The sequence below is a fragment of the Choloepus didactylus genome, chromosome 4 (genome assembly GCF_015220235.1).
Source record: "Choloepus didactylus isolate mChoDid1 chromosome 4, mChoDid1.pri, whole genome shotgun sequence".
In the NCBI taxonomy this organism is placed as follows: Eukaryota; Metazoa; Chordata; class Mammalia; order Pilosa; family Megalonychidae; genus Choloepus; species Choloepus didactylus.
The window spans coordinates 122,230,424-122,244,391 of NC_051310.1; the positions used below are offsets into that span (position 1 = coordinate 122,230,424).

The following is a 13,968-nucleotide window of genomic DNA, read 5'->3' on the forward strand; positions in this document are numbered from 1 at the left end:
TATTGCAATCCATCCACCACCAACAATATGCCTAAATCCATTGATTTTAGTCCAGTGCCTCAAATATAGCAAGCACTCAAGAATATTTGTTGAATCACTAAATACATAAACACATAAACAAACTTATTAGCTGCCAAGAGAAGGTCTATGACGAATACAAAAATGAATAAGGGAAATGGTTGTTCCTAAGAGGTTTACAAGTTTCAGAAGGGAAAAATACAAAGAAATGTCCCATGCTTTGGCTCCGATAGTTCCTTCTGTCTGGAATTCCCTTACCCCACCCCTACCCCACTCCCCGCCACATCATCTCATTAACTCCCAGTGCTCCCCCAAGCCTCAATCCGAGCCTCATTCCTTCTTAGAAACCTTCTTAGGAACTTCTTAGGAACTTAGATGACTACACTGAGCAAAGTCATTCTTTTCTGTACATCTGCTTTGCATGCTGTGTAACAGCCTTTCCAAACTGGATCCCATCACTCAGGATGCCCAGTGGGCACCATCTACTTTCTTGTCTGTTTCCAGCACAAGGCTGTTCACCTCTGAGTTCTAGGCCCTCGTACGATGCCGATTGTGCTGAGTGAACAAACAAACAATGAGAGGATAAATCAATAAGTGCCAGGTGTGAGGCAAAAAGTTGCAGGCATTTGAAAGAAAAAGATCAGCAGCTGCTGGATGGATGCAGAAGATGGCATCTGAGTTCAGCCCCGAAGGACAGGCCATATTTGAACAGGCAGAGACTAAGACACAGCAGGCGGTGGAGGATATCATAGATAGACAGGCTAATATGAGCAGAGGCACACAGGAAACAATGCATAGAGAGAAGTCCAATAGAAGGACACAGGAAAGCAAGTCAGAAAAGGCAGACTGAGCTACAATACATGTGACCCTGGGATAGAGGTGCAATTAGCATTATTTTCCCTATTGAGAAAAGAGGATTCTGGGTATCAGAGATGTGGTTTGCCAAAGGTATTCAGTCATTCTGCAGATGTTTATCACTCATCAACCATGCTTAAGGTCCTGCAGCAGTTATTTGTGTAAAAAGAAAAGTAAGAATATACATCTATAAACATAAATATACATACACATGCACTTGTGGTTATATTGATCCAAGTTTCTCAACAGCAACGCTACTGGCATTTGGGGCTGAATAATCCTCTGTGGTGGGGTTTGTCCTGGACATTGGAGGACATTCAGCACATCTCTGGCTCCCTGGCTCCCCACCTCCACACACGGAGCACCAACACCCACCAGCCGTGACAATCAAAAATGACTCAGGACCTTGCCAAATATCCCCTGGGGGAAGGGGGCAAAGTCACCCCACCCCCAGTTGAGAATCACTGACCTAGATTATCTCACAAAGAACACATGAGGAGGTTGCAGGATCTGGGGGGAGGAGAGGGAATGGGTGGTAGTTGAATTTTTTTTAAACTGTGTACAGTATTACTTTCCATAAAATAAAATAAAATTACAATACCAAAAAAAGGGTCACCCTGCCAGTAGGCAGTAGAGACAAAGCCCACATCTTCTGACAGCAGCCTTTACTGCTACACCACACCGGATTCCAGATGGAGGGGACTGCAAAGGAAGGGCCCAGAGGAGGCACATATGGATGATAAATGTACACATTTCCGTGTAAGGAACAGGGAGTTCCTCAGTGTGGCTGGCGCTGGGCTCACCTCGGGCACTGTGAGGATCAGGTCACGCCGGCGTTGCAAAGCGGGAGGAAAGCCATCGAGGACTTGTGAGGGGGAGGCCCAAGCTCTAGGATGGCTAACCTGCAGCAGGGTGGACATGGTCTGAAGGGGCAAACCAGGAGGGAGACAGGGAGACGGCTGCTGAAGCCAGCCAGGCCGAAGACAGGTGAGGTCTGGAGCAGAGCTGAGGCTATGGGCAAGCAGATCAGAGGATGGAACCAAGAGGCTGTGACACAGAAGCCACGGAACTGAGCAGCAGATGGAAAATAAAGGCCAAGGCAGAGCAATGATAAAATGCCAATGATAAAAAGTAAAAATACATCACCGAACTCAGAGCTTTCTCCTGACCTTCCTAAGAGGAGGCACAGATCAATATCCCCATTTTATTAAATATGGAGCAAATTCAAATAGTATAAAAGGTTTTATACACTGTGTTTTAAATGTTTTCCTGTCACCCCATCACCCTCCTTGTCCCCAGAAGTAACGATGATTTATCAGTCAGTGAATCCTTCCTGAGATAGTCTATAATGCAAAGCATATATACATATGTAATCATTTTTGGATTATTTGTATTTTTCAGTAACACAAATGGTGTCCAATTACAATAGAAGAAACAAAAAGAGGGAAGGACTAGGAGATTTCTATAAAGTAAATGGGCAAAGCCAAATTTAAAACCCACAACCTTCCTCAAACTATGATAGGATTCTTCGTTTACTTTTACACGTTCTGATACATTCATACAGCAAGTACTTACTGAGCACCCTGCAAAGTGCTGGGAATACAAAGGACCAGAAGGCCCCTCCCTCCAGTTGGGGAGAAGGACACATCAACTAAAAGGCACCGTGCAGCACAAAAAGGACCAGACCAAGGGTGTGGCAGGATGCTGTAGGTTCCTGCCAAAGGAGGTGGCCATCAGAAAATGTGATATAAAAGAGATGCCTTTTGTCAAAATGCTGCAATATCTATTGCTGTATAACAAATTAACAAATTAACCTAGCAGCCCAAACAACAATAAACATTTATTACCTCACACACTTTCTGAGGATCTGGCTGAGGGTGCAGTCATCGGCAGGCCTGACGGAGGTTAGAGGATCCACATCCAAGATGGCGCCCTCACATGGCTACTGGCAGAAGGCCTCAGTCCTCTGCCGCATGGACCTTCCCATAGCACTACCCAACCGAGCGCCCTCACAACATGGCAGCAGGTTTCCCCCAAAGCAAGTGATCCAAGAGAAAGCAAGGGGTTCAATGTCTTTTATGACCCGTCCTAGGAAGTCACACTCTTTAACATTTCCATAATATCTTATTGGTTACACAGGTCAGCCCTACTCAATGTGGAAAGATACCACATGGGAACATGAATGCCAGGAGGTGGGGTTCCTTGGGGGCCGTCTTGGAGGCTGGCTACCACAGATGCCTTAACACCCTGATATGCTTTGACATCGCAGATATTTGTTTCCACACTGCTTCTTAACTAATGGATTTAGAGCTTATAACATGTTCCATTTTCTGCTTAAAGTGATCAAATAACCATGCCAAAGTTTTCCACAAAGTAGACATCTACTTAATGATCTTGGCAAGCCTTTAGAAAAATATTCATCAGGCAGAATGCATAGGGTCAGAGAGGGTAGAACACAGAGTGAGTAGAATTTTTGATAATCAAATAAGAGGGTTTTTTTTCCTTTTAGATGTTAAAGATTTAACTGTTTGCAACATTATGGTGGCTGTGATCGTCCTTGGCTATTTAAAATAGCCCCATTCACTGCACTGCCCAGGCCCTGTGGTTTGGCTTCATCCAAACCTGGAAATGCATCTGGTTTCTGGCCCTCACCCAGAATCCTGGGCTCTACTGGTATCCACAGATGGTTCAGAGAGCTCTAAATATCCATTTCATTTGGAGAGATAGGCAAGCACCCTACAAGTTGGTTATTCCCTCTACTTCTACAATTTTTTTTAAGTATTTCCAGCACCAACCTTTTAACAGCCTTATGAGACAAGGACAAATAAAACCTTTTCTCCTACAAGCCTTCACCACCGACATATCAGGCTTTTCCCTTCACCCAAGATCCCTGTATACCCTTGTCCATTTGCTCGCAGACACATTTTATAAATCTAGGCAGCCAGTACCTGAAAAGAATAAAAACCTGACAAAAAAAATGGGGTCCTACCTGTCTCTTCCCTGTCCTTTCCACCCTCTCCCCACAGGAGTCAGCAGAGAAGAGAACACGTAATAATCCCACTAAAAACAGAACTGGATTGCTGAAGAGATTTGGGGAGCATGTGCCTCCATCTCAAGTGGCACCATGAACAAACCATCCCAGGGTACTCCATCCTATTCACAAAGACCAGAGCAGACTCTTTGTGAATCTGCTCGTGGGCCACACCACCCACCACCCACCCTCTTTACGTCTTTAATGATTTCCACTGCTCTTAGGAAATCCTAAAGATGCTCCTCACAGGCCCTGCATGAGCTGGCCCTACTTGCCTCTCTACTTCATCTCGCCCCCCACACTTCAGCCTCAATGGCCATCATTCAACATCTTCAACAGACCACGCTGCCTCCTGCCACAAGCCCTCTAAACATGCTGTTCCCCCTGACCGGATCATTCTGTGAGGGTTTTTATTTTTGTTGTTGTCTAGTTAATTCCTATTCATCCTTCACATCTCCATCCTCATTTCCTCAAGGATGCCTCCCCTCCCTAAACCTCAAAGTGCTTATCACAGCTGAATTACATATTTATAAATGTGATGATTTGAATAATGTCTGCCTCCCACTAGGCTGAAAGTTCCAAACCTCCTCACATACCCTTTTTTGTCTGGTTTATTCCCACAACCCAGCAGTGCCTGACATAAAGGAAGTGCTCAATATTTGCTTCATTAATAAATGACTATGAATGAGTGATCTATTGAATGGAGAGTCCAAAAACTGTATCAACAATCCATGCCTAATGGTTAGGAATGGATGCTGTTGAACATCAAATCTCCTCAAGCCGATGAAGCCTGTTTCCCCTGGTCAGTCCTCATCACACGGGGGAATGGGCGAGAGCTCTCCTTGCTCCACGGTTTCAGGCCTAAGTGAGGTGAGGCAGATGCAGCATGACTTTGAGACCAGGCTGTTCTGTTCCTCTTCCTGGGGTCAAGACAAGTTTCCACCATCTTCTCCACCCAAATATGTCTCGATACCTTCTCCTCACACGGCATGTGAACTTGCTGTGAACTTCTGGGCCATCTGTGCGCCCTAAGTGTCCTGCAAACCCAGCCACTGGCCCCATGACAGAGCTACCAGAAAACAACCAAACACTTAAACCCACTCCAGAGGCTTAAAGGTATCTTCAAAAACACTGTCAAATGTCATACCTATCCCTGTGTAATTCTTCATCAGTGCTTCCTCCTGCACTGTGACACTAAAGCCAAAATGATTTCCCACAAAACAAGGGCAGTTGAATCTACTCACCACAAGTCACAATATCAGATCTGGAAGGAGAGGTCCCTCAACTCTGACAATCTAACCAGGAAAGTTAGAGGCCCTTGTCATAAAGATTTTATTTTATGAGGTCCTGCTATCTGGAAATCTTAACTGTAATTGGGATTTTAATGATTTTTTTAAAATAAATAAAATATATTTTGACTCATCCCTTGGGGTCAATATTCTTTATTTGTCTTGTATTTAAACCATTTAAACTCCCCAAGAATTCTGTCAACTCTAAGTTCTAGTAAAAGGAGTTGGGTACAAAGACAGCAGGTTCATGTTGTACTAGTGTCCAGAAACTCTAGAAGAGGTTCTAGGAAAAGAAAGTATCTTTTTCATTCCTAATTCTTAAATCTTTGCTGGTAAAGGTCACGTAGGGTTTCAAATCACAGAACTGATGCACTATTCTCTCTCCTAAATTTTGCCACCTAGAGCTATAAGCATTTCCTGATCTCCTACCCTGCGTATTCAATGACAGCACCTAGAACTTCACTTTTTATTGTACATTTTTTTTCTTCCCACAAGACTGGAAAAGACCCTCAAAGCTAGAGCTCCTCAGTGCCCAGTACCGTGCTGGCACTCAAACACACTCAAATGCATGATGAAAAATGAATGAGCATTTCCCAGACTCTCTAACTCTTACAAGTGACTGTGGAGCAGCTCAGTTTAAACACCTGGAGTGTGAAGTGGAGGATGTTCTGTTTACTGCTCATAAATGCTCCTTAAAAAGCTTATCAGTCACCGGGCCCCAGAGTTTTCTCATGATGGGTATCAGCCCTCAGGACCCATGAGGAATCTGGGATCAGGGCCATGGTATAAGGCACCAGGATGGAGGTTTCGAAAGGAAAATCCTAGGACACCACACCAGAGACTCTTATTTATCTAGTTATTAATCAGTACCAAATGCAGAAGATGATACAATTATTAAGAGTCAATTCTGCTCCCCACCTCCCCACCCCCCAAAAAAAAGTTGTAGAGAAAAAAAATGAAAGGAAAGAGATCTTTTTAAACACTGAATCTTATCCATTTACTTTTGCTATTATAAATTTCAGTGTCTCTCTAGGTATGTATGAGTCTGAGGAAAAGTTTTCCACACAGCTTTTCCTGCTCTCAATAGCTGTCATTCAGGGTAAATTGATCAATTGAAGTTAAAAAGCTGAGGAAATGGAAATTGTTAGTTTCCCTGACCAAACTGGCTCCCTCAGAGAAGACAGGAATGAGATTTTACACTGAATTAGCCAGGTCTTACACAGAGCAATTCCATTGATCCTAAGATTAGCACTGGTTTTACAGTCTGACCCCCCGTTGACCTTGAGCTTTGATGGAAACTGTTCACAGACTGGCAGGAGAGCGGGATGGGAGAATCTAGAAGTGTTGTGGGAAAGGAGCACCAGAGCACATACCCATTTTTATGAGACTGACTGAATTTCCGAATTGTTGGATGGAAAGCAAATATATAGACATGATTTGAGGTCAGTTTTGGAGGGAAAAAATACTGACTATGAACGAAATTTCTGTAAGGGTTATAGAATGTGAAACATGGTCATAAGGTCAGAAAGAATTTACAATATGAGGAGCAGAACCAGATAAAAGTAGAGACTCAGTACAAATATACATGCAAAACATAGGCTGCTTTTAGAAGTCCCTCAAACTTACCATTAATTAAGCCAAATAAAACTCTTCCCCTTACTCTCCTGTCACAGGACTTCGCCACTTCTCTTCAGGTCCCTGCATCTTTCTTCCCTTCCCTCCCATCTCTGGAGCCCCCTTTCTCTTCTCTCCCTCCCATTAGAGCTCATCCCCCCACCCCCACCCCTATCCCTGCCCTTAGAGACTAACCTCAGCACCCCACATTACTCCAGGACTACAGGGCAGCCCTGCCTCTCATTACCATGTTCACCCAGAGGCCCCAGTGAAACCCCAATCTCCATGCACCCCCAAAGTGAACTCATTAGCTTTCCCAGCAAGGCCTCCTTCCAGGCACCCAGGGGTTAACCCTGCGGGGTTAATTTTGTCTCTTCTTTCTCCCTCACCCCAATCAACACTCCCTCTGAGAGGCCTCTCAGAGCTGCCCCTCCTCTCCTCAGCCCCTCCTGTAGGCAGCTTGTTTCTCCTCACCCCCTACTTCTAACCACTCATGCAACTTCCAACTTCTCCTACCACCAGCTCCCACCATTAAAAGTAATGTCTCTATTCAGTCCCTAAAAAAATCAACTATTCCTCCACTGGCTATCAGTTAAAAACCAACTTCCCCATCACGACATTCAATTAGACTGCACAATCTGACCCGCCCCACCTTTTCTATCTTAATTCTTTTGTGTGTCGTTGCTCTGTATATATATAAAGTAAACTACAAACATTCACAGAAGTAGAAAGAATCGTGCAATTAATTCTTATATCCTCATCCTCCAGCTTTAACACTTGTCAACATGTGGCTGGTCTTGTTCCATGCATACCACCTCCCACATGGAGTGTTCTGAAGCAAATCCCAGACAGCCTACCCCTTCATCCATAAATACTCCAGTAGGTTTCTCTAAAAGACAGACTCTTAAAACTGACCACAACACTATTATCATCCCTAAAAAATAATTTCTTGATATTGTTAAATATTTGGGCATTATTTAAATGCCCCCAGTTATTTAAAATATTTTTGCTTTTCACAAGTGGTTTGTTTGAATCAGGATTCAAATATGGTCCACTCACTGGATGCCCTGCCTCTTAAGTCTCATTTCAAAATCTATAGCAACCTTAATTTTTATTGTTCCACAAGGCTCCAGCCCAAACATACACCTCACTTTCCCACCCATAAGGCATTGCCTAGGCTGCACTCCATACCCAAAATGTCCTCAGCGCCCATGTCCACATGTCCAGATACTACTCACCTTTCAAAGTTCAACTCAAATACTGTACCCTCCATGACATCTTCTTTGACTGCTGCTGGTCCTTCTCCATAATAGAGACGTTTCTTCCACAGGACTTGATCTCTGTCTTGGCGCATCTACTCCTTCCCACTCTGTAGTCAACTAAAGTGTTATCTCCTCTTCAATCTCCCAGCAGGGCAGATTCTATCCAATTTATCTTCATATCCCTCATAGAATTTAGCACATGCCCTGCAACTACTCAATAAATAAATCTGTAAATACTGTATTTAAAAATAATACAAATGAAGAAGAATGGCAAGAGTATCTTACATGTCATCACCTTCCCTCTCCTCCCTCATCCGTTTGTTGAAGAGATATTTGTTGTGTAACTGCTATATGGCGGGCATTCTGAAAGCATCTGATGGCCCAGAAGTCACACTGCCCACCACAAAAATAAAAGTAGCTCTTTTGTCATCCTCAAAATATCTGCAGCTTTAAGATACAAAATTAGAGGCAACCAGGGAAGTTCTTGGAGGGGCTGGCATCCGAACTTACCCTATTCTCTGAGGAATCTTAAGAAACTCTACTGTATTATGCTTCTCTTTTGCACAAGAGTTGGAGATAGGAAGGTCAGAGATGGAAAAGAGAAGCTAGCAACCATGTTCAGTCTTCATTTTACTCTCAGGTGGCAGTCATTCACATTCCCATCAACTGTCCATTTTGCAAATGGGTCCCAGCCACTGCCACAAGCCCAAGGAGAAAGAGAACATTTCCTTTTCAAAACTGGAGAGAGTGCCAAAGGTTGCACAACAGAGAAAATTATATTATGAAATAAGGTGCCAGAGCACTTAACCATTCTTTAAAGGAATGTTTGACAGAGAGAATCCTCTTTGTAACAGACTGCAAAGATCCATTTCTCTATAAGGTAACTTAAGTAACACCTAATAATCCCAGCCACCACCGCTTTGCTAGTGAGGGCCAACTTAATGAGGAAACCCCACCTAACCGAGGTATTTATGAATTCTCCTTTGCTGAGCAGTCACTCTGTTCTGAAAAAGGTGTGGCTGTTTGTGTCTACAAAAAACCTTTACAGAGTATCTGTCTGCAATACCTGTAGAATGTTCTTAATATAATCGGGCATTTTCACCAAATGTTTCAGTAATTTAAAACTTCTAGCACTCAAGCTAAGGCCAGCAAAAAATGTTATTTGACAACAATAAAACAGCACTTAGAGGGTTTTTGGCCCTGGGGCAGTGGCACAAATTAGAAAAAACTGTGGAGAGAGAATGCTGAGCTGTCTCCTGAGACTTAGTAAGGAAATGAACTTTCTATATGCAATGCAGTTCCTTCAACAAATGTCAGCTTTAGTCACTCTGGAAGGTGGATCCCTCCCCTGCGGCAGGGAATTTAAGAAATGCTCTTAACCAAATTAGAAAATTAAAATGTAATTCACTCCCCTTAAAGCAGTTAATAGACTAATATAAAATTCTATTGTATAATACTAACACATGAATAACGTAAAAAAAAAAAAAAAACTTCAGAAGAAATAGCTACCAAGGAGTGAAAATACAATAATGTTTCTCTTTAAGAAACTAAAGGGAAATTTAGTATCAAGGCACAGAAATTCACAGAGTAATAGCAAAGCTTCCTAAAATCCCTCCCACATCGGCATCTGAAAATCCAATAGGAACACACACCAGAGTCTCGAAACCCAGCTAGGGGGGAGCTTGTCCTCAACTTACTTTCATTCAATGGACATGCCACAGACGCTTAGCCAGGCACTGTGCTAAGCTCAAGGGGCAAAGATCACAGACCATCTCCTGCACGTGGGTTGTGCTTGATGACGTGTTTTTGTTTTAATTTAAGGCAACGCTTAAAAGTCAGGAGTCACATTAACATCCAGATATCTGGCTTCTCTTGAAAAATTCAAAGATACAGTGAACACGGGCCCAGCATTCCTTCATTGGCAGCTTTTGACTAGAGCAGAGCAGCGACTGACCTCTACAGCAGAGCACATTCTCCAGTTTGCCACAGTCCCCACCATACCCTACGGCCACCTCAACATACACCCAGAGCTTCACTCATTTATGCAACCTGTCTGGCCTCCCAGGTATTTGTCACTCCCACTCTAGGAAAAGAAAAGGGATAAAAATGCCCCTGTGCTAAGAAGCTCAGCGTCTGATGGAGGAGGCAGACATGAAAACAAATTGCAGCATGGTATGAGACAAACTACAGTAGAGGGATGAATAGGGAGCAACTAACTCCACTAAGGGGAATGGAGATATCAGGGGCACCTTCAAGGGGAAAGGGCATCTAGGGAGAGACTCAGAGGATGAGAAGAGGTTTGTCAGGCAGAAAAGTAGAAAAAAAAAGTCATTCTAAATATACAAAGAGGCGAGAGGTCTAAAAGAACACGGAGTTTTCTAGAGATGGGGTTAGGCAGAGAAGGAACTTTTATTGTCTACCATGCTAAGAATTTTGAACTTAAGCCTGGGACCAACAGGTAGCCAAGTGAAGTATCTGATCAGAGGCTGACATGATCAGATTTTTATTTTAAGGGAAATAAGCTGGCCTCTGGGCTCCGGAGGCCCCTAATCGTGCTTGAGGGTGAGCCTTTCGAAGAGATACTCACCCAGCCCAGTCTGTGAATATAATATTAAGAATACGATCTGGAGCAAAGATGCTGACATGCATCCCAATGGGTGTTAAGGTGAACCCCTTTACGTTAACTTCCTGGAACTCAGACACTCTACTTTCTCTGCCAATGATACATGTCTTAGCTATAACTCACATTATTTCTTTCAGACTGATGTGGGTCAATGCAGATATCTTCCTTGAATTGGCATAATCTGAGCTAAATCCATGTAGACCTTCAAAAGGATCAAAATGCAATAGCCTAAGTCCCTCAATTGCATACAAAAAACATACCTCTTTTGCCTCCCATGTTTCCCTTCCCCACTTACGTATCTGTGACAGAAGAGAACCTAGAAGTTTCCAAAGAAAAAAATACCTTGTGGCCCATCAGTTGCACAAGTTTGATTTTCCTATAGTCAAATCACTATAAACATACGTCAAAGCACTGTTCTCAACTACCTCTAAATGAGCCACCCAGAACAGACCATGTAAACTTGAGCTTTGATTCAAGGTCTAAAGGTCATAAAGAAATAAGGGGTCCAAAGGAGGCTCATCTTCCTCAGTAGCCTGTCCACATGTCCCTGATGAAGCAACAGCACAGAAAGGTCAGTATTAAGGACAACGGGCTATTGCACAGAAATGAAATGAGACAGAAAACCATCATGTCCCCTCAAAGCAGTGAAAATTAAATCAGTTTCCCTTTCCTCCCTCAGATGAAAGCAAATCTCAAAAAGCCTAAGACAAGCAAAACAAGGAGAGACTTTTTTTTTTAAACTGTCTCAAGGTTCTAGTAACCCAAAACAGACTACTTTCCAGATCTTTTTATTGTTGCAACAAACAGACCCATCTTTCACTTCCTGTCATCTGCAATTATCATCCCATAATTGAAAATCTGTGAATCACCATGGAGCTTACAGGAGACATGGCCTAGTAGCACTGAGCTGTCAACATAATCATTGCAGAATAAACAAACTATATCAAGAGTTCTCTTTCTTCATCACAGTAACCTAGATGATTTTTTAGAATCTAAAAAGTCTATACTGCGTATTTCCCATTTCCCTAAAGTTGGCACGATATTTGAAGGCGCTTTCCCCTTCAAAACATTGCTTTTTTCTTCAACAGCCAACATGAGGCCCACCCCAAAAGACTTCAACATAATTTAGGATCTATTTGTAGGAGCCAAGAATTCAATTAAGAGAAAAATTATCTTGGAAGAATTTAGGCAATTCAGCCAATTAACCCTCATATAATTTTGCTGAAAAAAAGAAACTGGATTGTCTAACAAAAGGTTGTACAAGTCAGAAGGAATGGGTTAGGGCAGGGGTGAAGCACTCCAGAAATCTGGGTGCCTGCTGCAATGCTGTCCCATTAGCAAAGTCACACAATACTCCAGGCTTCGGACTCTTAGGAACACCTAGGAAGGTATAGCTCTCCACTCTGCAAGAGCCTACAGAACTTCAAGTGCTCATTCACAGTCCTCTAAATCTTACCTTGTGAGTTAACATTTAACTAACATCCTTAACAGTTTTTAACTTTATAAACTGAATCTCAATTGCAGAACTGTTGAGCTTATTCTTTGTTGACAAGCTCTGTTTTCTAGATCTAATGAAGCTAAGTTTCACTCTGTAGTTAAAAGTAAGGGAAAAACTGTGCACTGTTGTGGGAGAGGTGGCCTTATCTTTTCACCTGTCCCCAGGCCTGATACTTCTGCCCCATTGCTAACATCCTCTATGGTTTGACAGGGCCCATTCCAGTTGACTCACCTTGGTGGCTTCTTCCACACTCTCTCTCAGGACCCGCAGCTCAGCATCGTACTGCTCCTTTAGTTTGTCCATCTCCAGATCATGGCTGGACACCTCTTCTTTCAAGGCTCCCTTCAGGGCAGTGAGTTCACGCTCCCGCTTCCTCAAGAGATCTTCTTGTTCCTCTTTGGCAATCAATAGATCTTGCAGATCCTGTTTTGCCTGTAAGAGTTCCTGAAGAAAGGAAACGTGGACAGGGGAGATGAAGATGAAGTATCCTTGTTGAGAGGATCTGTATTCCCTTTCCAGTTCACCCACCCAAACCCCCAGCCACACACGCTATCACCTGTCCTTCCCACCCTCTTCTTCCTCACACTACCCAACCGATTTAGACCATCTCTTCCTCTCCCACTTCGGTTCTCAGAGACAATCATTCTCTTCCTGGGCTCACTTGCTTCATACCCAACTGGAACGCTGAGTGTGATCTAACCCTTTATCCATATTTCTAGTACTGGGATGATCCTGCCCCTCTTCTTCCTTCCATTGCACTTGCCTGCCTGAGCAGAGCACAATATTCACATTTTCTCACAAAACCAGGGCAACAAGTTCTATTAAATCACACTGTCTAATCCCAAGGGTGTCCTGCCAAAGGCTCAGGATTCCTTTTATCTTTGTCCTAGACCTTCATAGCTGTCCTCACGTTTGAGACTTGCTCACTTCTGCAGATGACCTTACTTCACGCTTGACTAGGGAGGCTTGGGGCAGCCCATCATGAACACCTCCCTCTTCCCCTCACCTCAGCTTTTCCCTGCAATCTGTACCTTCTCTCCACTCGAAGCCACTTCACAGAGAACTAACTATTCCCCACCAGCCTGCTCCATGTCCACACTCTATAACCTATCTCTTCTTTCTGACATTTTCTTCTTTTCCTCAAATCTCTGTCCTTTCCCTCAGAGCACAAGAATTCCCTGGGTCAACGAGGGAGAAGACCTCTCCTTGGTTATCCCCAAGCTTTACTACCAAGCTTTTTGAAAGCATAGTTTCTGTTCGCTGCTTCTACTTCTTGACCACCCACTCACTCCTTAATCTCTTGCTTCTGGCTTTTGTCCCACTCTACTAACACTGCCCCTCCCACGTCACAGTGGCCTCTTAATCACCACATCCAATGACCTCGTCTCAGGCCTCACTCCTCTGGATCTTTCTTTGATCTTCCCTTCCTGTCTCCTTAAAATTCTCTTCTGCCTTGTAGCTCAGACACTACACTCTTCTGTTTTCGTCCCTCAGGCCACTTTTTCTGGCTTTTCTCCCCCTCTTTAAAAAGCTAAGATGATCCCCAAGAATTGCAACTTTGCATTCTTTATTCTTTTGGGGCAAGCTCGTCTCATTTTTTCAACTATCAATACTACGTAAATGACTCCAACCTGGTCTGAATTCAGACTCTCACTTCCAAAGACCTGCTACATACAGACACTTCCGTCTGGATGCCCCATAGGCACCTGAGATTCAGGAGGGTTGCATTTTTAAATGAATTCATCGTGTCCCTTCCTTTCCTCTTTCTTCATTCATTA

The 13,968-nt window shown here is 43.4% G+C and overlaps 1 protein-coding gene across 5 annotated transcripts in view; it reads right to left on the reverse strand.

Moving 5' to 3' along the window:
• The window catches only part of CGNL1 (cingulin like 1), a 171,998-nt gene that overhangs the window by 78,379 nt on the left and 79,651 nt on the right, over positions 1-13,968 (reverse strand). For all 5 annotated transcript variants that reach the window (XM_037833864.1, XM_037833863.1, XM_037833861.1 and 2 more), the window contains exon 8: positions 12,422-12,634. In XM_037833864.1, coding sequence (XP_037689792.1) covers positions 12,422-12,634 — 213 coding nt within the window. The remainder of the gene's footprint in view (positions 1-12,421; positions 12,635-13,968) is intronic.